The sequence below is a fragment of the Cheilinus undulatus genome, linkage group 6 (genome assembly GCF_018320785.1).
Source record: "Cheilinus undulatus linkage group 6, ASM1832078v1, whole genome shotgun sequence".
NCBI classification, from domain to species: Eukaryota; Metazoa; Chordata; class Actinopteri; order Labriformes; family Labridae; genus Cheilinus; species Cheilinus undulatus.
In genome coordinates, this window is record NC_054870.1 from 31,183,769 (window position 1) to 31,210,711 (window position 26,943).

Consider the following 26,943-nt stretch of genomic DNA (forward strand, 5'->3'; position numbering starts at 1 on the left):
CCATTACAATGCAAGAAGGATCGTCTAGAAATGCTAATTCAGAGGCTCTTCATTCATTAAGGCGTGCAATATGTCAGAGTCGTCCCCCAGCTCATTACTGTTCGCACCACTTGCACCTGCGCTCGTGCAAGAAAGGGCCACACCTGACCAAATAAGGACATGTGAGAGACCTTTGTTGGGATGACGTTGGCCATGAAAATGGAAGATAACAGGAGTGTGTGGATGGTTCAGCAGGAGACCTAAACCGGAGGGGGAACACCGGACCTAATCTGGTTACATAAGGAGCCATTGAATTTGCAGAACGTCTCCGCATTAATCCGCTGAACCATTCATGTTCAAGCGTCCCGCGGCGGAGTAACGCACGCAGGACACACACAAACAGACACGCGCGCACACTTGTGGCTCTGAAGGCACAGAGGCGCGTGAAATAAGATAAAAGGCGCAGACTGATATCTTTGGGGTTGGTACATTTCCACGCATCTCTGCAGAATGCATCACGTTGCAAACCCGAAGTGGCGGCTCGCTGTGCTGTTCGCGCCCGTGACGATTCCGCTGACGCGCCACTAGCCGCACCACCCAGGAGACGGAGAGGAGAGGAGAGAGCTGTTAGCGGCGGACCGAGCAGGGGGACTGACTGACTGACTGACTGGAGACCGGTGTCCCTTCCTCTTTCTTTCCTCCTTCCTTCACGAGCGTGGACGTAAAGCCTGCCTTTGCGCAAGCACTGTGGACGATATTTAACAAGCGACAGCTTTTAACCGGGAGCATCATCCAGACTCTTCTGCAGAGATGGAGGTACCAGGCTTGGCGCACAACCTCAGCAGTCCATTAAGTCCCTGCGAGGGCATGATCAAGGACCTGAGCTTGGACTCCATTCAGTTATGCGAACGAGATGGTAAGGGGAGATATTTATACTGTTCTTTGGCTTTTCAGACATTGGCGCACATTTTAGTGCATTACAGGCCCTTATGTCCGTTTCAGAGCTACTGCATCACACAAAGGCTGTTTTACCTTTGGACTTAGCTGCATGTTATACCCTTATTGTGTGTTTAGATGATGTAGGGGCCGCTTGCTCCGCCGGTTCCTTGGTTGGATAGATGGATGCATGGAGGGACGGATGGGGCACTTGTGCGTGTGTGGAATATCTTACTGTCTTCACAGTGGCACAGAGGGTTTGTTCATTCATAAGTAAGGTGTTTCTGATTGAAACAAATGTATAGTCCTGGGAAGTGTGCATGCACAAACGATGAAGCATTTCCAGTAAATAAAAGAGTGTATTTCAGCACCACAGACGTGGACAGAGACTGCTGCCACCCCGCCTATAACCGCTGCCTCTTTGTTTTTTTTTTAAAGGGAGTTGCCTTAATCAATTAATTTGCACAGTGTTAAACATCCCATGCATTTGTGTGGTGCAAATAGCAAACTTACACCCAATCAGAAACTGAAAGAAAACTCTCCTCTGGCGTTTAATTTTTTTAATTCATCAAGTCATGCAGCTTCATCCATGCTGGAAAGTCTGCAGCTGACTTCTCTAAATATAAAAGTTTACAGGTCGAAAAATAAATATCATGAATGAAATCATAGATAAGAAGCCACTAAGTGGCTGATTTTGAAATGAAATGAAGAATAAATGCAGGTTTCTGCACGTGCAGGCTCCACTCTGGGGTGAATTCAATGGTGGGGAGGAAAAAAAGCAAGTCATCATCAGGAGAGAATGAGAGGCTCAAACATGGCTGCACCCACGTGTGCACAAGCAGTGCAGCCCTACACACCCATCAGAGCAATTGAACACAATCAGTTTCCAATCCTAAACCAGATGCGTCTCCAGGGAGATCCTTTTTTTAAATTAAGACTGTTGATTAATCCACATCCATGCAGGTAATAACATAGGATCATACCTTTGTCATAGCTGGGTGGATTTAATTTGATTCCCTCTGCTGATTTTCTTAATCTGCATTTGGACTGACTGTCAGTGGTGTGTCTTCATTGAGGCCCCAAAGGACCCTCTGCATGTGATCACAGTGCAGCCCTTGTAGCATACTGCCTCATTTCCATCCATCAGCGCTGCTGTTCCTCATAATGTAATACAGCAGGATGTCGCTTATATCCTCTTAGTGCTCTGCTGGCCTGATTCTAAAGCTGTAATTTTAATAATGGGTGCATCGGCTGTAAGGGCTGGTCTTTCTCTAATGGGCCCTGTGCCTCCTCTGCTGCAGGTTTGCTTGAAAAGCTTCTCTTTTGATAAGGCTGATCTTTGCAGCACAACAGCCACTTCACTATTTATCATGAAGAGGTTAAACCAGTGTAAATAGTTCTTCTGTGTCCTTGAGACACCCACATACTCTGTTTATGGAGCAACACAGTGACAATGTCCACCTTTGTGCAGACTCTCATTTGAAATAGGAGAGCGTTTTGTTGATTGTTTGTTCCTCTCTCAAAATGACCTCCAAAAATACTTTCTCAGTCAGGATTTTCTTCCCAAACCTGTGGCGTTTTAGATTTCTCGGAAGTCTTATTGTTATGCAAGTTCTTCCAAGGACGGTGTTCATTTCAGTACCACATAGCCATCTAAATTTAACTCCCATAGCCATTAATATTTAATTGCCAGCATGAGAGGCTTAGTGCCTATGCTGACCCAGCGAATGGGAATGCATGCAGCCTCCTGATGTCTGTGGGAAAAAGCTCTCTCGCACACACTGAGGACTGTGGGAGCATCTCAATACACAAAGAGGTGGTGAGATACAAGTTGTTTCTGTGTGTCCCCTGTGTTGAGGGGGTGTAACAGCCTTAATGGTGCAGTGTAGTGATGGGGTTGTGACATGAATGAGTGTTTGCTCACAGTGAGCAGTAGTGGGAAGATTAAAGAATGGGCTCCTGTGAATAAAGGTCCCTGCTGATGATGTTTGCAGGTCTGACGACACAGAGAACCACTGCCAAATTTGCCAGCAGCCTCTAAAAGGCTGCCTTGGACTACCATTTTGATCCCCCGGGTTAATGCGTATCAACAGGGGGTAATAAAATACATGCTACATGCAGTGCAAGGCCTTTGAGCCATTGCCGCTGACATAATTAAGTTGCATGACGGATCGACGCAAGTACTGTGTCTGAAACCTCTCTGCCAGAGATGCTGCTGCTCTGGCTGTGGCAGCTATGTCTGGAGGTGTGCCTGCTAATGACAGACACAGACAGCCAGACAGATACATAGATAAAGAAAACCATCTACTAAAGGTGCCTCAACGCTACCCCGAACTGTCAAGTAGAAGAAAAGCTTGCTCCGTGCTGAGCCTGCCAATTACAAGTCAGCTATAGCATTTTTTCCTAGAATACTGTGCAGTGACACTTAAACAAAAGCTTACTTTTCAATTCTTGCAGAAGCGCTGTAGAACTGAGAAACCATGAGAACTCCTGCAAGATTAAAAAGGCAGTGGGAGAATGTGCAGAATCCGTTCTCATACTCAGGTCCAAAAAGGTGCTGTGTTTAGTTTTCAAAAGATTATAGAGCTACAATAATGAGATGGTAATACAGTCTGTCAGTTCATCTATCACTTCAGACTGAAATTACTCACCAACTATTGAACACACTTTTATGGTTAGTAACAATTTTCATGGTTTCTAATGGAAACCTATCTACTGGATATGGTAATCCACTGACTTTTCTCTACAATTACCATGAGGCTGAAATTATTTTATTATTATTATTTTTTTAACTGTTTGAGTTGAGTGAAGCCTATTTAAAATGTCTCCTCTACAATAGTCTTAGCATGACATTTGTTGCTGAGTTCCCTTGCAGCATGAATTCATCCTTAAGCTTTCCAGTTATCATCAGGTTACATGGTTTCTTTTTCCGACACTAACACAAAAATGAGAAAAACAAATGTGAAATACCTTAGCTTTGTTGTGTTTACTCAAAAATAAGCAAGTGTCAGTATGCTAAGATGTCAAACAAAGAGAGTAAATATGGTTAACGCTAATCCTGCTGCTAAACCTGCTAAAAATAAACATGTGTTGTTGTAAGAAAATGTTAGCATGCTGACATTAGCATATTTCAGAAGGCACAACTGTTCAGCTGTACAGTCTCACAAAGCTGCTAACAGCTGGGCCGTTACCTACTGAAATTTGTCATCCAACTCACTTATCATGTAAAAATGTGTCTTTTATAGCAATTATTTCAAATGACTTTAAAATTAATTTCACTTGGCCGAGTGGTTTTCATGTTAACTCCTAAGAAAGCTGCCTATCTATGCTAACAATCTGCTAAATAGACACGTTGAAACTCGGTAAAAGCCACATGCTGAAAATCAGAATGCAATCATTCATGTTACTGCATGTTGGCATGTTAATGTTACCTTTTATGGGAAAGCCTGACAGTGTCCAAGTATCAGCTTCTTTAAAAACCTGCTAGCACAGCTAAATGGCGCATCTGTCTTAGCCTGATTAAACTGTACTGTACCTGTGCACAGTATACCACTGGCGAACTCAAAAACGTCAGAGAACTGTCCCCCATTCTCAATGTCCACAGTCACACACTCACTAACTCCTAGGCACGTTTCCGCTGTGCATGTGGGTTTAAGGCTGTAACAATGTCAAATTGTAGTGTGTATGAGAGAGCTATCGCACACTTTTTGAGCCCTTCATGCACCCCTTCTGCAAGTGGGCATATCTTCAGACTTAGCAGGGAAATTACCCATAGTTCATAGCAATGTGACATGTGACAGGGATTCCCTGGGGAAGCCTTCTGGCGAGTGCTATAAAAGCAAAGTGAAAAAAACAAAATGGTAAACAAAAATCATGGAAGGTGCAATCAGTGTCGATGCCACAAAAAGTTATTCTTCTTCTGTAAGTATATAAAACAGCCTTCATCCACTGAGGAAAAAGGTCTAAAGGTGAGGCATGCTTGTTTTTATCTCTGCAAAATGCTGTCAACAAAAAAAAGGGTTGTCTGATTCCTATTTCTTACATTTTGAGGCCTTGCAGCCTCATGCGCTCAATCATGTTCCAGGTGCAGTCAGTCAAGTCAATCAGGGCTCAGGGTTTAGGACGGGAGGAGACTGAGTGTGGAACGATGGACACCTCGCACCCTCAAGGAACACCATATTGGTGACATATCGGATGTGGTACTGTTAGCATTTGCTAACATTAGCATCTGCTAGCAAGGTAACAGTTGTTGGCAATGGCATACAACAACAGCATATTTCAATCAAGAAAAATACATTTAAGGCAAGATAAGTTATTTTTAGTGAAGCACAAAATGTTAACATAAAAAACAATTTGCAGGAATGCAAGAGTGAGTGAAATTAGCCATCAAATTTGGACTTTAATCACTTAACGTCTGTCAGGCAGGAGAAGAAGAAAACAGGAAATAAACTGTTGTCACTACATTAGTGCAAGACAGCAATGCCCGATATGAAACGATAGTAGCCTGCTGTGATTAGGTGCTCTGTACTTCATCTTAGTGTAATGTAATATAGTATATTTACAAAAGTATGTCACACGTCAAATAATGAACTTAAATACCCTTTCTTGATTAAACTTTGCTGCCATTGTTAATGACATTTTAGCATGCTAGCAGATGCTAACTTTGGCTAGCATGCTAGCTTGTTTAACAGTACCATATCCACTGTCACCAATATAGCATTCATTGAGGGTGTCGAGTGTTCCTCGTTCCACACCAGATTCTTGGACGGTTTTGAATGTGCCAGTAGGATATTGCGTTTGAATATACTTCTCAGTTTCAATGCATTATGTGCGTCTCTGAACTCAAAATGTTTAGTATTTAGAACAGTAGTATGCGATTTGGAACATACACTGTGAGCATTTAGCCTAGCCTAAGTAGCTACCTGCTAAAATCAGTAAGTCAACATTGAGAGCATATTAGCATCGTGATGACGTCAGCATTTAGCTCAAAACACTGCTTATACTTCCATCTAGCTACATTAGCTTGTTTAATTGGCCATATGCAGCAATCTGCTATCATAATATAGTGAATAATATGTAATGATCAGTTATTCAGTGCTAATTTGTTAGTCTGAGTATGGTGAATGTTGAAAATAGTCAACAACTCTCACTGCTGACCATCAGCCTTTTGATATTTTTATGTTAGCAAGCTGATGTATCTGAAAGGACTGTAGTCACAAAGCTGCTAGCATGGCTGTAGACTCACTCTGTTTCCCACAATAGTGCTACAGCAGAATGTGCTAATGACATCAGCTACACAACATCTGAATAAGCTGGCTTTTCATTTTGGCCGCTGCTCAATGTGAGCAGTTGTGTACCATGACTGTGCTTGTAGGAGTTACTGGATATGTCACACAAATTATATTTTCAGTTGCATTTATCTCTACTGTATTACAAAGATTAGATCATTCGTATAGACCTTGACTGCGGACAGTCTCTGAGTATCAGTGCCTGATTATAATACAGAACAGAGACATTTAAGATTTTTGTGTTGGCCTGAAAAAAAGAGAGGACAAAAATGAAGGTTTGCACAGCCCCCTGTTTGGGAATTCAAGTTCTATGCAAATGAGAAATGATGAGTCATTCATGTTTTGGATAACTTTATAAAAACAGATCAGGGTTTCTGAAGGTCTTCTGTATTTTAATTAATCAGAAAGAAAAAGAGCACTGGGTTGATTCTGAACCAGAGAGTGAACTTCACCGCTAAAGAATGAGTTCTTAAAGCATCTTTACTGGCTCTTTGTCTGCAGCTCAGGGGAGTACTGACGTTTAAAGATGGAACATAGACTATGCAACCCCTGACTAACACAGAAGCATTATTTATTTTGTGTGTTCCGGTCTAGCCTGTGCATTGAGAGGAACAAAAGATGTAATTTTCAAAGGCCTGCAAGAATCGACATGCCTTGTGAGCTCTGCAATGCTCATGTCTACAGCCCACTTTGAGAGCGAACACTGCAACATGAACAGTAGGAGACTTGTCTGTCTGAACCGGGTGCCCACTTGTGCAGTCAGAGACAATCAGAGCTGCTATCATCTGCCAATTCTTCTTCACCTTACACACCTGCCAACAATATTTGGCAAAAAGATTTTCCGACCTTTACTGAGAGTTGACTTGTTTTCAAAGTGAGGACCTTGGACTTTGAAATGGCATCATACGGTGGGCACTATTATCACCTTACACCACAGAAGGAGTCCATTTACATCAAGTTAGGCCTATTAAACAGCCTGAATGGAAATCAAATAACTTTCCTCTCACATTATAACAGGCGAACAAGTGATTTACCGTATCAAGCCAGGTGTGACTGGAACAAATCCTACCACAGAGAGCCATTAGGATGGTTCTTTGTATGCATGTTAATTAGATTTTTATTGATCCTCCTGCATCTATTGCTATTTCGCACTGTGGCATTTGACTGAACCCTGAGTAAAAGGGCACGAGCCAATAAGGTTTATTTGATATGCACAAGATATGCTCTCCATCATCTTAATGCAATTCCTATAAAGCAGATGTATTTGTGACCTTTATTTGGATGTCTGGAATGAGCATGTACAGTGCTCAGTTACATCATTTAGCTTCAACATTATTAAAGCAAAAAAAAAAAAAAATCCAGCTTTTCACCTCCTGTGCATCCGAACATAAGTAATCGTGGGACAAGTAATTATGACTCAACAAAATGAATATTTGCAACAGTAGCAAACCCCCCAGGTGCTAGAAGAAAGCAGCAAGAGCAAAGAGGCTACAACACTAGCGTCTAAATTTAAGTCTGGCTGAGGGTTTGGGCCTCCCGTGCGCGTTTGTAAAAAGGTTTAACTCTCTCCCTTAACGCCTGACCTTCATCCTGCTTGGCTCTCACTCCTCCATCTTTCATCCTGCACTCTCACGGTCCCCAAGGATTCGTAACACAGCTTAGCTCTGGCTCTCACAAAGCCTCTGCATTTACCTTGAGGCAGGCCTGCCTTGTACACGATTGTATTGAGATTGGATGCAGAAATACAGTTGATGCCTTATTTTTATTTGTAATTAAGCTGACATTCATTTACTGTGTAGACTTTTTATATGCTTCGAGATACTCTCTCAGCTTTATCATAGTATCTCATAGTACAAAGCTGCCTTTACTGCTATAAAAAGTTTATTTCTCAAAAAAAACAATTGTAACTGGGGCTGCAAACAGTACTGAAGGGCCCTTGTACCCCAGCGCATGTCAGAATGTGTTGCAATTGCAGTGTTAGTAAACCTTGCTGCAGCACAGTAGAGATACCATGTAGATCCTCCCAGGACTGTCATTAAATTAAAAATTGTGAGCATAGTGTATAACTTACAGTGTCCAGCAGGAGGGGCTTTTATGATATAATTAGATGTAGTTATGTTCAGTCTGAAACTGTTGTCTTGGGGGGAAAAAAATAAATAAATAAAGAACACAGAATAATGAATAAAAATGGTATCAAAAGTTAAAATCATTAAGTTGAAAAGGTGTTATTTTGAAATTCAAATGAATCTGATTGACCACCTGTTGGTATTTTGGTATGGGTCCAAGAGGCTTTTTTGTAGCTTCTAACACGCAACATATGCCTACTGCGTTTCATGACCATGGCTTAAACAGGATGCAGGGGCTGATTTTTTTTTTTTTTTTTTTTTTTAATTGAAGGGGATGCCACTTAGCCATTAAGCCATGCCCACCCATAGAAACCTTCCTGTACCTTTGCCTTTCCAGCACGCTTACATGTGTGCATTTTAATGACTACAGGAGTATGTACTTCCTGTTTGATGGTGTTTACCGCATCGTCATGGTGACAGGGTTAGAGGGAGGCATGTGGGCTATCAATGGCAGTATGGCACAGGTCTTGGTATGTCCCCTGCCAGTTTTGAGGAAGATCTGACCAACCATATAGAAATGAAAACTCATGATTCAGAAGTAACTTCCTGTTGGAAGAAGGGGACGCTATGACTAAATAACATTTTAAAAGCACGAATGTGTTCAGAACAGTACCCTTGACATGCATGTGAAGTTTGGTGTTGATTGACATAAGCACTGCAGAATTAAAGGCAATGGTTGGTTTTGTTAAACTGTAAAAAAAATTGTCAATCTTTGGGCCCCAGCAACAGCACCACCCTATAGTGAAAACTTAAGTTTTTGATAACTTTAGATCTCCATTTCGTCTAAAATAACCACAAAAATCTGGAGTCAATCAGATAAGATCCATCATACTAGTTTGTTAAAACTCCTCTTTTTGTCAGAAAAAAAAAATGTTTGGGCACATGTCCCCTTAAGGCATCTGTATAAATCAAACAGTTTCAACCTTCCTTGAAGCACAGTGAGTATGTTAAGAGGAAATGTCCAGTATGATTAAACTTGACTTCAACTGGGTTGACCTCATGCATTTTAATAAATGTTCCCCTCCAGATCTTGTTTTTCCCCATAACATCAGTTTTAGCCTGACTGTGAAGCCCTGAGAGTTTATGTCTGCATTATCCAACTGCATTAGGAAGACTTCACTTTGTGGGTGTAATGCCTTCATTTGCAGGTTAATTAGGAGAGCATTAGCGTAAACAGGAGTTAAATCAGCAGTGTGGAGTAAGGAGGAGTTGGGAGGGCAAAGACCTGCATGGGGTCTCCTCCTGGAGTGCTCTTTGTTAACATTAACAGTTTAAACAGCGAAGGAGAGGGGTTCTGCTTCAGGCACAAACAAAACAACAGTGAACAGGTTTTCATCTTTAGTGATTTTGGTCATTGTTTACTACCTTTTCTCTGATGGTATCCTGAGGTCAATTTTGGGATAGAGAGAGTGTGACATAGAGGATCTGACATGTATTGTTCCCAAGCATAAAAGGATTCAGGAGATTCCCATAGCAACATTAATTCCTTCAAATTCTTCCACAGTGTCTACATTTATAATACACTTGTACTGTCTGCTGGATTACTCAGCGTTTTTGTAAGAACTCTTCACTAAGGTGTTTTAAAAAAGAAAAATCCTTGGCTGTGTTAAATCTTTTGCTGAAGCAGATGTCACAGACTGACAGAAGGCCTATTTTTATTTATCTTAAATTTAGTGAAGGTCAGCAACATAAAGTCTCAGGTGGGACACCACAGTGCTGACATCACTGTCTGGTCTGTGCTGACTCGCTGAAGTGTTTTGTATCTGCACTCATTTCCTGTTTGACCCTCTTAGTTTGAGACCAACATACTGTATCCACTCTGAGGGGTTGAAGTCGAAAAAGATGGGCTTTAAATTTGGACCAGAAGCAGGGCAAAATGTTTTTACCAATTAACAGCAGAGACATCTAAACAGCAAAACCTGCATACTCAAATTAACACCATCAGATTTAATACTGACACATTTACAGTGTCTATATGGGTCCAGAGTGTTGATTTGACTCTTTTTGGAGAGTTTTTACCTTAAAACTAATTGTCATTATTGACATTTTTTGAGTTAAAAATTAACTCTTCCTAATATCAACCAGAGTTACTCAAGCTCAGTTTTAATTTAAAATGTTATCATAAAGTTAACACTACAAGGTGTAAATTTTTATGTAAATAATTGCTAAAAAAAAATGGAAATATTGCTAAAAGTAAGATTTTAACACACCTTTGTGTCATTCCCTTCTGCCTCAGGTGTAAATTTGAAGTTTTTACAATAACAGTTATTGACACATTGCAATGCACTTTTCATGATTAATCGAGATTATCATTTGTATTGACAGCCGTGGCAAAGTCAGGTTTTTTCTGGTACGGCTAGAGCTAAGACCTATGAGAGTCCAGAATCCCTCCTTTGAAGAGAATCAGCACACCCCCCTTGCAAGTACACCACTCCTGCTGCAGGCAGGAAGTCCCTAACTCAGTGGATAACCTTACTTACGGTGCAGAGGTATTTACCATCAAACCAACAATACCCCTCCAGAGACATGAGCAAAATAATCACAGCAGTGATCACTGTACAACATGCAACATCTAAACACATGTAAATACATCTAAACATAATGCCCAAGGGAATGATGGAGAAACTCCCCTTCCAAATTTTAATGGCAGTAGGTGGTCCTAGTTCATCTGAACACAGGTACCTCTTGTGAATACATCATCACATCAAGGATGGCATTGTTTGCAAGAAAGATGGTCCCAGAGTAAGCACAGTGGAGGATGATACTGAGAACTTGACCCCAAACGATTGATTTTGTGGTTCATTTTGAGTTCTCAGGTCTGGTCTGGATTATGCATGGCAGTGTACTGATTTGCATCGGTCATACATCATGTCCCTGTTGTGTACCCCTGCATGGAAAAAAACTGCCATGTTTATGTTTGGTTCGTCACATATTAGGCTTAAATATTTTCAAATCAGAAACAGCTTGAAACTGATGTGCTGCACAGAGCTAGTTGAGCTTTACTTGTCTCTTGCTGGACCTTTGACTGTACAGTAACATAAAACCACAAAACTTTTAATTGTAATTCAGAATAAAGCAATGTGAAAATGATGACAGCTTTGTTTGACTATCCAGCATAAGTTAATTCTCCAGTTTAGTAAGTGAAAACACCATTAATAAAAAACTTATTCTGCATTTGCCTTTCACATTCAAGTCTTTCTCCATAGTAAGGAAATGCGATGTTCAGTGCTATTATGTCACAGTGGGGGTGGTCTTTCCTTTTAGCTCAAAGATGATTATTTTTGCTAATCAGCCACTTTAATTAGGAAGAGGTTATAAGGACACAAGTAAGCAGGGGGTCGAGTCTAATCTTGTTGTAAAGAACATATATTTTTCCAGTTTGTACGAGAAGACAGCCATAAATAATAATTTTGCTAAATGCCAATCTAGGGTACTATTGCAGATGCAGGACACACATTGTATGAATTACCTTCTCATTAGCTGTTTCCTAAAGTGATTTAATCTACAAATGTGCCACTGCTGGAGTGTGAGTGGAGGCGAGACAGGAGAGTCCACACAGCCCAATTATGGGATTATTCTTTCATGTCGGCCCCTCTCTAAGCTGATGAGTGGAGATGGATGTTCCATGCTCCGCTGCTTCTGCCATTGTTTTCCCCCTCCATAGAGTCCAGTCGTGTTTTGCATCGCTCCCAAATTCTTCTTTCGTTCTTGTGTTTTACTCACTGTCGTGTTTAGACCCCAGAGCATGCACAGAAAAAGCATTGTTGCTCTGCCAAGTGGGCGTCGCCGAGCGTGACGCAAAGTCTATATTCACACTAATTCTACAAAGACCTCATTCATCTGTGTTTTGACATTTTCAGTGGCCTCAGTGTGCACTTTGGGTTGTACGCCTTTGATACAATGTGCTTACAGGGACCAGACTAATTCATAAGGTCTGCAGCTCAGGAAAGATTAATCAAGTTATCACATGAAAAATGTATTGCAATGGCATCTTTTGTCTGGGCTTTATATGCATCAAAATTGTCTCATTTATCTCCATTTCAAATGGCTTCAGTTCTATGACAATAACTTTAACAATATTGCTGTAGAGTCTTGTTTTTCCTGCAGTTTCCTTCTCAGATGGATCATCTCTGCTGAAAGAAAAGACCTTCTATAAGCAGATTTTGAAATATTTAATGCTGCATATGTTCTGGAAAGCAGTTAAGTGTAGAAATATGTGTGTGTGTGTGTGGAGGGGCTGATGTGTTTCCATGGCAACATATAAGATAGTCAGTGACACAGGCAGTTCCTTGTGTGAGCGTGTGTGTGTGATACAGTGGATACACTACTGTAAGTGCTGCCTGAGGAATAATTACTTAGAAACTGCAGAAGTGTGAAAGCTGTAGAAGACAGAGAAATGAAAAAAAAATATTCCTAGGGTTGAACCAAAGCTGGTCTTGGATACAGGATTTTAAGGCATATACCACTAATTGATACGGTGTCATAGCTATCATTGGTCAGTGTGCTGTAACAGTTATGTTACTACGAGCAGACTGAGGAAATTATTTTTTGTCCAGAAAAAAATTCATCCATCTTCTTCTGCTTATCTGGACAGTGGTAGCAGGCTGAGCAAGTCAACCCAGACATCCCCAGCGACACTTTCCAACTCCTTCTGAGAGATCCTGAGGCATTCCCAGACCAGACAGGATAGATAATCCCTCCAGCACATTCTGGGTCTTCCCTGAGGTCTCCTCCATGCAGGACATGCCCAGAAGACCTCTAAAGGGAGGTGCCCAGGAGGCATCCTGATCAGATGTCCCAACCACCTCAACTGGCCCCCCTTTCATTGCGAAGGAGCAGCAGCTCTACTCTCACCTCCCTCCAGATGTCTAAACTCCTCCCCCTATCTCTTATGCTGAGCCCAGCCACACACCGGAGAAAGCTCATTGCAGCCACTTGTATTTCCAATCTCATTACACAGAGTTCATGGCTAATGGTGGGGGTTGGGAGGTAGATCAACCAGAAAAATCAAAAGCTTTGCCTTTCAGCTTGGCTCCCTGCTGCACCAGTCCACCTGTCAATCTCACGCTCCCTTTACCCTCCCTTCTGAACAAGACCCCGGGATACTTGAACTTCATCGAAGGCAGAGACTCACTCCCCATCCTGAAGGGAGCAGTCCACCGTTTTCTGTCAAAGAGCTACGACCTTGGACTTGGCGGTGCTTGCTCTCATCCCAACCGCTTCGCACTCAGCTGCAAACTGTCCTAAAGCTATTGAACAGAGTAATCCATCCTGGTACTTTGCCCAAACAGTGCTGGCCCTGACCCTTACTGATCAAGATGAATGGTAGTAAAGCTGTCACCACATATATCACATGCCACCTGAGCCAGATTTCAACCTGTACAGGGCAATAATTATGCATATTTGTAACTCTAAATACTTTGTACTTAATTATTAAGATTTGGACGCTACCCGATTCTAAATACTATGTCACTGAACACTGAACAGCAGAGGGGCTGGTGTTGACATTAGGCATTAGGCATTAGGCATTAGGCATTAGGCTGGTGCTGACATTAGGCGAACATGCATTTCAACTGATAATTCCATTCTAGGTGTATTTGGAAGCCATGAAAAAAACAGAAAGTACAGCAACAGAATTAACTTGCATAACCCAAATGCCAGAGTCTTTGTCAAATGAGGTGAGTAACTTCAAGGGCGCTCACTAACAGAAACTTGTGAAGAGTGGACTGAAGAGGCATTTCTCCATACAAAGGCAGTGATTTTAAATGTCATAAACATAGTCCATGTGAATAACCAAATATACTGTAGTTTCTCATTAAAAAAACAAAAAATACACATCAAAATGTATTTCATGGAAACTACTCGGGATGTGACGAGATCTCATGCCATGTCACAAAATTTCTTGTCAAGGTGAAAATCATCTTGCTAGATCAATATAGCGTAGAGACTAGGAGCAGGAGCTTTCCTGACAGGAAAATATACCAAACTGGAAATTATAAAAGACCATTAAAAGGCCTTGGACACTTTAAAATTGTTGGTGGGTGAGCTAATGAAGAAACAGAGCTGATCCATGACCCATTATGATCACTGCTCCAACCCCCACCCCCTCCTGACCTGATTAAATGCTGCTGATGGAAACCTGTGCAGTCTCCGCGAGTTCATGTATGCGCCTAGACTAGCTCATAGTACCAGTATCTGTGACGCGATACTGAGACACACACTCACTCATCAAAGCACACGCATTAAAGACCCTGTAAAGTAAAAATATATCTGTATTTAGGTTTTTGTATGACAGGTCACTGTTTTATGAACCCCCCAGTCAAATTTCAGTCAAATAAAACTTCTTTAAGTTTATAAAAACTAAACTTCAAAATCATGAAAAATGAGGCAGTAAAGTCTGCTCCAGGATGGTGTGGGTGTGTCTGTTTAAATGAGCTTTAGCCACGCCCACTCAGGAGAAATAAAGTCCTCTCAAATTAAAAAATGCAGTGAATGAAGAAGAGACAAGGTCAGTTTTCTGGCTCTGAATGAGAAATAGTTTAACTTTACTGATGCAGCTCTTTATATTTCAGTCTGTTGTAAATAGTTTTTAAATTACTTTTAAAATAATCTGAATGCTCTATTACTATTATTGTTATTGTAGCAATGAGAACATAGTGTAGTAAAATAAAGATGTGGTAGACTATTAAAATGAAAGTTTTGATTTGAAGAGCATTTAAATGTACTGTTTAACTCAGAGTTAGAGAAGACAAACTGTGTGTAAGCATTGATAGCCTTTTCAGTACAAGAGGAGTTAGTTTAAACATTTCTGAATAGACCTGAATGCTTCGCAATTATGACTTTCAGCCATATAAAGGACACATTTTCCACATATATCCCCCCCCCAAAAAAAGTGTAGAATCTCATCTCATCTCGTCTTGTGTCTCATGGGCTCAAATCTCGTCCCATCTCATCTCATCTCGTGAGATAAGCATCTTGTCACACACCTAGAAACTACATGAAGTGGCGTTTGCAAGAACTCTTCCTGTTTTCATACCATTCCATTGAAAGTCACCAGTAAACAGGGTTAGCCCTAGTGTTTGCAAGATGTAGAAGGAGATGGAGATCACATTTGAGTTAATATCCCCAATAATCAGATGTTTTAAACCATGTACATTGAGTAGAAAAAAAGGAAAGTTAAACACAGAAGCAACTTTTCATGTTACTGTAACAACTGAGGAACTATTCGGGAAACACCTTAGAATAAAAGTACCATAGAAAAACACGAGTAGACTCACCACGGAAACGGCCTTGTACTTTGTAAATCCCAGTGGCGATTTAATGTACCTGTCATGTCAGCCTGGAACGAATTGACAGACAAGACACACAAACACACAGGTGCAGAGATCTGACTGCATCTCTGAGCAGGAAAGTTTTTCAATCTCTTGAGTTCTGAGCAGACATTCAGCAGCTCTAGAATGATCTACGTTCATGTTCATATTCTGAAGAATGAAGTGTATTAATGTGCCTACACACAACACCGGCTCCTATTTTTTGTGGATGACAGTTGTGTCACTGAGAAATACAATTTGCATACGACCAGACTTAAGACTTATGACAATATCAAACACATTTGATATTATCGTCATGCCAAGACTGAGGAAAGTGCCTTAAAACTGATAAACTCCCATGATTTTACTCTGACTTTGGAATTTTGTCTGCAACTTTGAAATCGGAGGAAAAGTCATTAGGTGCTTGATTTATACAGCTGTCCCAACAGGCCTGATTGAAACACCTGGATTCAATCATTAACAGGTGTGGCCGATTACTTTAGTTCATATAGTGACCTCTTAACTAAAAATAGCTGGCAGTGCATCAAGAAAATTTAGCAAACTAATTTTGTTGAAGTGTCTTGATGAAATGTACTGATTTATTTTGATGAAGACATCTCATTTTAAGACTCCTCTTTGGTAAAATGTGCTTGATGCATTTGCATGTTTATAAGTGCAACCCATTCAGGCTTTATTAACTGCTTTTCATTGCTTGAGATAAGATTTTAATCTGGACTTGAGTAGAGCGTAGCTTAAGTGTACTGAGATATTTTTGACAAGAAAATTAACTTGGTGGTTTAATGTTCTGCAGTGATATTTTTGTTTTCTTTGACATTTAGAATATTAACATTACTCATTGTTTCCTTACCACACAGGAACTAAAGCCCAGGATGGCAGCCTCTCTGAAATGGAGGAGCTCCCCGTCCCCCAGAACATCAAGATCAGCAACATCACCTGCGACTCCTTCAAGATCTGCTGGGAAATGGAGGCACGCAGCAAGGAGCGCATCACACACTACTTCATTGACCTGAACAAGAAAGAAAACAAAAACTCCAACAAGTTCAAACACAAGGTAACGTCTGAATCAGCACAGATACACACACAGAGGTGACACTACGCAGGGAGATGAGTCATTAAAAACCCTGACATCGTTTTCTCACTGAATAGAATCTGCTGCATCTTAAAAATAAGGATGAACCATGTGAGAGATGAGAGGTTTGTGTTTATGTGATTCAGCATGTGAGAAAATCATAATGAGCCTTAACAGCCCAGAGGAGGTAATACACAGCACAGATAAAAATAAGTCTTCCAGTGTGCTTTAATAGAAATCTCTTTTTGTTCAGTCCCTTTTTAACTGTGTGATAAAGCCTCTTAGAAATTAATTCTTTAATAATCCTTAGCTATCTGGCCAAGATGGAAACAAAATAGAGTTTCTGGACCCTAACTCAACATTGACAGCTGTGTAACACTGAAATAACAGTCACAGGGATTTAATAACTACACATAAACTCTGTGAACTCATGTAAACAAAACAGAGATTACATAAAGCTCCAGTGAGAGTCTGAGGTGGCAAGGTGTAAGAGCAAGTAGATAAGAGGTTTCACATTGTCTACAAGGGGTGACAAAATTTAAAAATTTAAGTAATATTATTTGTATATAACTATCTCCAATCACCCACCCCTTATTATTTGTCATTTTCAGTGCTCAACAAAAAAATGTAACTAAGTTACTTTGCATTTCTCATTGTAAAGTGTGAAGAATTGATAACTATCTTCAAACATGTAAAATTCTGCCACAAGGGGTGCTCAGTCAAAACAAGAGCAATACATCGTTCAGCTCTGCCCACCACTGCCGCCTTACTTCCTGTTTTGAATTAAGGACTCAGCAGCACTCTATACGGTCACTTCAGGTGTGGGAGCATATGCCAGTTTGGCACTTTGCCGCATCAAACTTGGTCCTCTACTGTACTGGCCTCCTGATGGCCATCCTCCAGAAGGCGCGCTTTCTCTGAATCAGTCTGGGGAAAGCATGTCAGGAGCCTGTAAAAACATAACTGGCATTCCCGTATCAGGCAAATGACCCTTCCTATCCCAGCTCTCCTGGGCACGTGAGAGACACACAGTCTTGCCAACCATACCCAAAAAATATGCAGAAGAGAAGTCATCACAAAAAAGTCCAACTGGAGCCTCTGGTCATCTGTCAATGTCCAGGCCTCACAAGAGTATAGTAAGGCCAGGAGGACCAAGGACCAAAACACTCTTGACTTTCATCCACATGGTCAGATATTGGGGATAACACACTATCTCACCCAGTGAAACCTATCGCCCCATGCACAAGTCCAAGTCTGTGGTAAACTTCAGCCTTGCACTCTGCAAATAATTGGATTACAATGCCAACTTCCATGCTCTCACCATCCTTAGACACAGATTTAATGGCAGCATCTGAGGCATCTCTCAATGCCTGGATCTCTGCTTTGGTCCAGGAGACATGCATTCCCAAGGCTTCAGCCTCCTCAGTCACCAAGTTCAGAGCCCCCACAAGGATATCTACAGTCACTATAAGGATCCCAGCATCATCAGCAAAGTCCAGATCTGGACAGCACCAAGTGACACTCAACTGTTCGTGGCCTCTGTCCTTCCCCTCCATAGGGTGTATTTACTGAACAGTAAACCAGTGCTTTTGAGGATGAATTTTAAACAATGAGGGAGAAAAGCTGTTAAAAGTAGCCATCCTGGTCAACACTGCAAGCAATCCCAGAATGCTTTGCAAGAACCATTAACTAGGAAGGAGACTTTTAACAGCTTTTCCCCTCATAGTTTAAAATTCATTTGTATTAATACACCATAAGTAATTTTACTTTGATCAAAAAGAGTCATCGTTCAAAACAAGAAGTAAGCAGCAGAGCTGGGTGGAGCAGAGCAGCAAATCTGGTCTCTACTTGACCTGAAAGTGTTGAGTGACAACAACATTTCAGGGGTCAGGGGTATGGAGTTCTGGGGGGGGGGGGGCATGCAGCTGATGGCAGGGAATAATAGTGGTCTATCATAGGCAGCACAAAACGTGAATAAATTCACCAACAGAGCAGCAGTTTCCAGTAGCAGTTCACACTTCCTTATGTAGGATTTTATGTTTGCTCTGTCATAGTAGCCATCATGACAAGACAAGTCCTGTTGCAACCATAAATATTAAGAAGTTCTCTGGCTTTGAAAACTGTTGGAAATACCTGAAGTGATCTGCTCATCTCAAATAAATACACAATATAGAAGTAGTCATTTTTAGTTGATGGGTCAATGACATATATATATATGGCTTCTTTCATTGCAGTTGCACCACCTGACATTTACAAATATTTCAGATTAAACAGGCAAATACTGAGACACGTTGTTACTTTTATTCTTGTTAATTAATGGACGCTTATATTTTTTAAGTAAAATGAATAATTATATGGTCAAAGTAAATTTTGCTATTTAACCTTGGTTGTACCACCTGACATAGAAAGTGTACCCTCTCACCTGAGCAAAATATAATTAACCTTTTAAAAAATGTAATTCCTCCTTATTATAAGTAAAGTAGGCAAATACTTACCTGTTCCTGTTATAAAGTGGACACGTATTCTTAATACAAAATCAAAAGTTTTATGGTAAAACACATTTTCAGGAGTTTTACATTTTGGTTGTAACACCTGACAGTGAATGTGTAACTGCCCATCTGTGACTGAAAATAAATGTTTGTTTTTTGTTTTTTGTTTTTTTACTTTATTTGAGATAAATCTACAAACTGTTTCACTTGGCCATGAGTGACAGCTGGAGTTAAATGGATGATAAATTATTCTAAACTCTGTCTTTATGACGCTCTCACTTAAAAATAATCCATTTTAAAAACATCTGATTATTTCAAAGATTGCAACAATAAAATCATGCAAAACCTTTCTAGTTTGAATTTCCCACAATTAAATTGAAATTTTTAATCGGTCAGTTTTCAGTTCATTTACAGACAGTCTCAATACCTGACAATGTTGGGGTTTTAGATGCCAAAATATGAATTAAATGAAATATAATTCAAATGTTTTCAAACAAAGTAGGTTTATAGAGCAAATTGAGATATGTCATGAACTGACTTATTTTTATTTTCAAAGGTAATAATAGATTCGGACACAAAAATATGCATGTCACTGACCCCGGTATAGACATTTCATTGTGAAAATTCTACGTAGAGTACCTTTAACTAATCATTAAATGCTATGCATCCCCTCAGGGTTAGGATCATTCTACTATATCATATATATAGACAGGTCTTACTAAAATACAATCCTTGATGTGTGTAACATGAGGTGGCGGATTAGCACTTAGCACATTACTATGTTTTACCTCAATATAACCTCTCACTTTAAAGCTTCATTGAGGAGTTTTATGCTAGATATGTAACAGTTTAAAAATAATACTGATGAATATGTCCTACTAATATTGACAATATGTCCTATCAATGGCAAGATCATCAATATCTAACAATATTTTTTTATATATATAATTTTTGAGATCAACAGTAAGCAGCAGATAAAGCCTTTGATTGAATTTTCCACTGCAGAAAATTGCAATCATCTGCTGAGTGCAGGACAAGATCAGTAAAAAGATAAGCAGCACTACTGTCCAGAGGGGGTGCAAAAACAGCTTAGACCACAAGGGCCACACAGGAGCTTTAAAGCTGCAACAGAAGCCCTAAGCAGACACATTGATGTGATTTATTTACTCTGTTTTCAGGTAATAACCACTAACATCTGGTTCATTTTTTTGAGATCTCAATGCTGACTTGCTCATTTTGGGTGCCCAGAATTGCAAAAGCACAATAAACTTAAAGCAGCTTATCTTACATCATTGTTGTGGGCAATGGCAGCATTGTATGTGCAGTTTAGTCTACACAGTGACCAGCTAAGACAAGCTTGGAATATGAAGAAAATACCATGGGAAAACCAGTTTTGTTATACTGAGATAACAAGAAAAATAAGTTCAGATCCAAAGAAATCAAACAAAATGTACTTACCATGAAAGCAGCATTGTGATCTCAAGACAATGAGGCAAATATGTCTAGATTTCAGGAAAACAGAATTTAGTTTTCATGGCATAAGTCAAATATATAGATGCATGTCTGCCAAAGGTCTTCCACAGTCACACCTTAAAGTCACACATTTACCTCAGTACAACCTTTCTCTTGAATCATGAGTTAGGAGGATTCCTTATATTTTTTGAAAGACTGCACAGTGAGCCATGGCTCCGAGCTCTAATAGACTAATAACACTCAAAAGGCCCTCTCTACCTGAGAGTTATTGCAGCAGCCGTAATGTGGAGGACTTTTTGACTCTTTCAGCAGACAGTCTCTGATCTGTTTTAGTAATCTTACAGACTAGTTTCATCAGCCTCCTTCATTTGCTCCAACATCCACTTCCTGGGTGCTTCATAGCTGAGAGTTTCCTCTGTTATAGCGGGGCGACCTCGTGCTTGTGTTTTGATTTTGGTGTGCAGCAACAGTGGATTAATGGGCTGACTCTGTTGCTAGGCAGGGGCTCCTGGTCCAATCAATGAGCTTCTAAGACCCACTGAGGACTAGAGGGAGGTGAATGGTGAACAGAATAGAGTACATAAACAAAAGGGCAGCAGCAGGTATTAGCTGTAGTCTCCCACATACTGTAAATTAAATGTAAACAGGCATGTTCTGACTTTACATCTGCAGATCCCAGTGTGTGGTGGAGTATGTTTTTCTGACTCTTTCTCCCCTCCAGGATGTTCCTACCAAACTGGTGGCCAAAGCGGTGCCCTTGCCCATGACAGTGAGGGGCCACTGGTTCCTGAGCCCCCGCACAGAGTACACTGTGGCTGTCCAGACTGCATCAAAACAGACCGATGGGGACTACGCCATCTCCGAGTGGAGCGAGATAGTGGAGTTCTGCACTGCTGGTGAGTAATACGCAGTGGGCAGTGCCTTGAGTACGTACATTTATAGTCTGCGTGACATCAGCACTCCCTGTGGTCTTCGCCTGTTCTCAACAAACAGTGCTGTTAGATGGAAATATAATGGAGTTAAGCATGTTGCACAGTTGGGAGGACATTGATATGAAGGCTAATTTATATATAAGTGGATGCAGAGATGGAGGAAGGGATGTTGAGGAAAAGTGAGATTAAAGGAAGGAAGGGAGCTGTGCTGTATATTTTTCTGATGCAGGGGTCAACAAGTTCAACATTGCTGGCTGGAGGCTCAGAGTGGGGGAGGGGAGAAGGCTGAGGAGAGGACGACAGGAGACTGGAGGGTAATTTATCGATGGGTAGGGGAGCAGTTGGGAAAGGGATGGAAGGCAAAGACAGAGGAGAGCCGGCAAGGAAAGAGATGACAATGTGAGAACAAATGTTAAAAATGGATGCTCAGATGTAGAGGTTGAAAGAATCTCCCAGGGCCCCTCTGTTCAATTTGAGCTCAGCTACTGGTATTCAGGTCCATGCTTGTGTTGGTTTTTTAACTGTATTGCCAGGTATTGTTTCATCCCTTTAGGCTATCAGCACAGAATTGTACCCGTAGTTACAATGCTGGGATAATAATTTCATAAGTTTAGTGTTTACTTTAGTCATAAAAGTTTGTCATGTCTGCAAACTAGCATTTGCTCATTAGCATTCAAAAGTACAGCTGTATTTCAAAAATATTTATTACCTCCGCCAAGGAGGTTATGTGATTGGGTGGGTTTGTTAGTCAGTTTGTTTGTTTGCTATTTTGTTAGTTTGTTTGTTTGTTAGCAAGATAACTCAAAAAGTTGTGGACAGATTTTGATGAAATTTTCAGAAAATGTCAGAAATGGCATAAGGAAGAACTGACCAGATCCAGGAAATTTTTTAAAGGATTCTTTAATATTGGGAGATAGGGCTAATGGCGGAGGTCTGCGCTGTTACCACATTACACCAGGAGATGGCGGACATGAGTAACTTCAATCCCAGCAGCATTTTTGGGTGTGTTTCTATTCAAAGTTTTGGAGTTTATAGAGTTTGAAAGACACACGCCCGGTCGAGGAGACGAGTCGGAGCGTAACAGAGAGAAAGACAGCGAATTGTAGCAAGAATACTCACAATGCTGGGAGGAATAGAGGAATATTCACCCTCTGCCATGACTTAAAATTGTCCGTGAGACCATGGGTGAGATTGTCAGTGCATCTGTTGGCAGCGGCAGGCAATGCTTTCACTCTGACAGTCCACCTGTAGAGAAGCCAATGCTTTGCCTCACTGTGTTTCCACCCTACCAGGGAGGGAGTAATCAGCGAATGCTGTGGTGGGGGGCACATGGAGAAGGATCCAGGAATTTTTTTAAAGGATTCTTCACTATTGGGAGACAGGGCTAATAGCGGAGGTCTGCGCTCTCTGAGTGCTTTTTTAGTCTAACATATAAAACAAAAACAAATTTTACTAAATCAAAGGACTAAAACATAAAGCAGAGGTTATCAACTACATTTATGAAAGGTCATATTTTTTATCTTAGCAGATGCTATTGGGGCCAGTCTTTCAAATAAATTTGAATAAGAAATTTAAGTAATTTGTCTCCAAGACAGTCAGGCTGCAGGCCAGTCAATTCTGACAGCCACTCTCAGTACGTTCATCTGAGACACCATATATCTCAGAAAGGAAATACATGCTAAAACTTTCTGAATTAAATTGGATTAAATTTCTGTTTATGGTAAAACAAAGGTTTACGGTAAATGTAAGGATACCAAAAGTTAACAATTAAAAGCCTGACCTGAAAACCCTGCTTACAAAAAATTTAACAAAGCCAAGAAAACAGTCTGCTAACAGGAAAAAAGCCCATCCTCCATGAAAACATTTGAAAGTAGCAAGTGTAGCCTACATAACTCTGTTTGCTATGTAGATAATGGAGCTAGGTAGCTAAAGCTGAGCTCACAAACAGCTAAGTAAGCTACATATAAATGTTTTTACGTAACTACAGTGCTTAACAAATTTATTAGACCACACTAACCCTAACCAAAGTAAGGTTTAAGCCACAGCTGCCCTAAATTAACAGCACTTGTAATTACCAAAATCATTTTTTATGTTTCTGCAATGGTTAATACACCAATATGTAGAAGCTCTTTAACCCAAATGATATTTTTAATGCTAAAATATAATTATTATTGTTAACCATGAATTTTCAAATTTACTGATTTACAAAAAACTGAAAAAATAGTAAAGCACATTAATATTTCTTGATTAATATATCAAATTTTAGTTATTTACTTGCATTCCTGAAGAGAAAAATTAGTTTTAGTGGTTGAATGTTATGCTTGATTAATTTCGGACTTCTCAGAGAAGCCCAGTGAGTCGGCTCAAATTTGGGTAAATTCAGTTTGAAATTCCTCATTCCTGTTCAAAATGGTAAAACGTGGAGAGCTGACTGAAAATGAAAGAGTCCGCATTAAAGCACTTCATGATGCTGGGTGGTCTTTGAGACAAATATGACAGGTGGTCTAATAAATGTGTTAAGCTCTGCAAGTTAGCTTTAGCTACATTTGCAAAAGCTAACTTAGCTACACTGGCTTGTAGTATTGTTACATAAGATAAGATAAGTGCAGTGCTGCTCATAGTCAATACATTCATCACAAAGAAAAGATAACAAAAACAAACAGGCAATACACAGACAGACAGTGGTCCACATTGACCCAGAATAAGAGAGAGTTACAGGTAGAACATTGTATTACACCTGCCCTGTAATACTGCACCGGCTTCACTGCAGTAAACAGTATTTAAAATATATTGCACATTCCCCTGGTGCAAGATGACAAAATGCCTGAAAAGAGCACAATAAAAAACCAATGCCACTGTGGCATACCAATGACACAACAAAACACCAATAATACAATAAAATACCAATGTGGCAATAAAAGCAATGGCACAATAAATTTAATGTAAGAGTAAGACAACACTCATAGTAGAACATTATGTCAGTGTAGATTGTTGAGTAAAGAGATGGAAGTAGGGAGGAAGGAGAGCTTGTAGTGATTACTCTTATATCTGCTAGCTCTTCCAGAGGGCAATAATTCATATTCTGAATAAAGAACATGAGAAGAGTCCTTCAAAAATTTTTGTGCCTGATTGATGACAATTTTTTCAAAGATAGTGTGAAAGGACAGGTAATTTTTCTTACCAATCACTTTCATGACATTTTTTTCCACCTTAGATTTACATTGAACAGATGAAGAGCCAAACCAGGCTGCCATCCCATATCTGATCGGACTTCCCATGACAGCATTATAGAAAGTCAACATCACATTCATACTCACACCAAACAATCTGAGTCTGAGAAGAAAACGCAGTCTTTGGGCCAGTTTGACACACAAGCTAGGATAGTTATGTTTGCTTTAGCTAAAGCTAATGAAGCTAAAGTGACTCACAGTTGATGTAACTCCTTCTAAAACAAGTCTATACATAATGTGATCTTGGATTAGACCTCTGACCTTTTATTTATGAAATGCTGCTTGGTCTGTAATGTATACAATGTGGTTATTTCATGAAGGTAACAACCAGACTTTATGAACAGAGTTGAATTAAAGATAAAATCTAAAACTGGAAATACAATTAATAGACAAATTATTCACTTGCTTTCTCAGATATACGGTGTCTCAGATGAAAGGTCTGTGGCTGTCACACTTCGCCTTTAGCTCAGGCTACTGTCTTTTTTCTGGCTTAATATCCTCTCAGCCTGACACATTAAGTAGACTTTTAAAACAGTCTGTGCTCTCAGAAATGCTTTTATTACCCCTTGTCAATACGTGTAAATCACTCACCTTCAGCTTCTAGTCATACTCTGTGAAATCGAAGCTTTCACATTCATGAGCAAGATGGTTCTCTACACAGGAGGCATTGATTTTTCCACATCCATATCCCTTTTCTTGTTTTGCAATTTGAACAGCAGCAGAGGCAGTCTCAGTTATAAAGCCAGCAAAAATGGGCATAACAACATATAGATTATCATCTCTATATAGGACCCTAATTTGATGGCATAAAGTGCTTTAGCAAAAGTGATTTGGAATTTGGGATGTGTCTTCTTAAATTTTGCTATAAAGCCGGTACACAATTCCAGTGTAGACCCAAGAACAGAGTGCAAAGAGAAAGGATTATGTGCCCTGATTATAAATAACATTGCCTCTCATTTAAGAGCAATGTGCACATGTCCACTGGTGCGTTGAGATTTACACTGCAGGTTTTAGCTTCTATCAAAAGAACAGAGCACCCTGTTGTTGCAGGGCATCCCTGGAAAGGAAAAAATAAAAATTTTAAAAAACTCCAGTCAGCTCAGAAACAATAAAAAAGACACTGTGAACACTAACACATCTTTTAGCTCAGCATTTAATAAAGGTAGTCTGAAAAATTCTTCTGCTGTAAGCTTTGTATGTTATGAAACTAGGGGACGGTCAGTATTAATATCTGTGGGATATCTTGCCATTGCACAGATTGTTATAGTTAACTAAAACTAACTAAATAACTAAAACTAAAATTCAAAAATCATTTTAGTTAACTGAAACTAAATAAAAACTAAGCTTTACCAAAAAAACAAAAACTAAGTAAAACTGTATAGTGCACTCATAAAACTAACTGAAGTAAAATAAAAACAGGGACAAAATATCCTTAGTTTTAATCTTTGATACAACCATACTGACTGCCACCGACAACCACAGCTGGGGAGTGTAAAATTGTCTGATCTGATTGGTTAAGACTTCACATAGTGGTAGTTTTATGTCTGGAGTTGTATTCAAACATCATTAAATAAATAAATGATAAGTGAAGAGTAGCCTGTTTTAATATGTTTTTAAAAAATGTATGACACTCACTCAGCCCCCACATCTATCCATTAAAAGCTAAAACTAACACTAAATCTAATAAAAACTAAACTAAAACAAAGCATTTTTGCAAAATATAAACTAAACTAACAAACCAGCAGTCAAAACTAATAAAAACTTAACTGAAATCGAACGTGAAATCGAATGTGAAAACGAAATGAAAAAAGAAACGAATGAAAAATCCAAAACATTGCAAACCTTGCATTGCACTCACGTGGTTGAAAGTTTTGCTTCAGATTTACTGTTAATCTACCTCTCTGTCGTATGGCAGTGTGCTGGTGTGTGTTTCAGTGTTTACTGGACAGAGAACACACTGGAGCAGGCCACATAGAGAACTTGAAACAAACCAAAGAGCTCCACCTCTAAGCCCTCTGTCCCATTAAAAACGAATGCACTGATATTAAACTGTGGAGAAGATGAGCATCCTGTTTGTGGAACCAGCTCAG

The 26,943-nt window shown here is 40.0% G+C and overlaps 1 protein-coding gene across 2 annotated transcripts in view; it reads left to right on the forward strand.

Moving 5' to 3' along the window:
- The first annotated feature begins 204 nt into the window (after positions 1-204).
- The window catches only part of LOC121511112 (phytanoyl-CoA hydroxylase-interacting protein-like), a 32,015-nt gene continuing 5,276 nt past the window's right edge, over positions 205-26,943 (forward strand). Inside the window, exons 1-3 of one of the 2 annotated variants that reach the window (XM_041789669.1) lie at positions 205-895; positions 16,515-16,711; positions 21,413-21,587. In XM_041789669.1, coding sequence (XP_041645603.1) covers positions 790-895; positions 16,515-16,711; positions 21,413-21,587 — 478 coding nt within the window. In that variant the 5' untranslated portion in view covers positions 205-789. Of the gene's footprint in view, positions 896-16,137; positions 16,279-16,514; positions 16,712-21,412; positions 21,588-26,943 lie in introns of those variants that run through there. The other variant, XM_041789670.1, reaches the window with a different exon arrangement.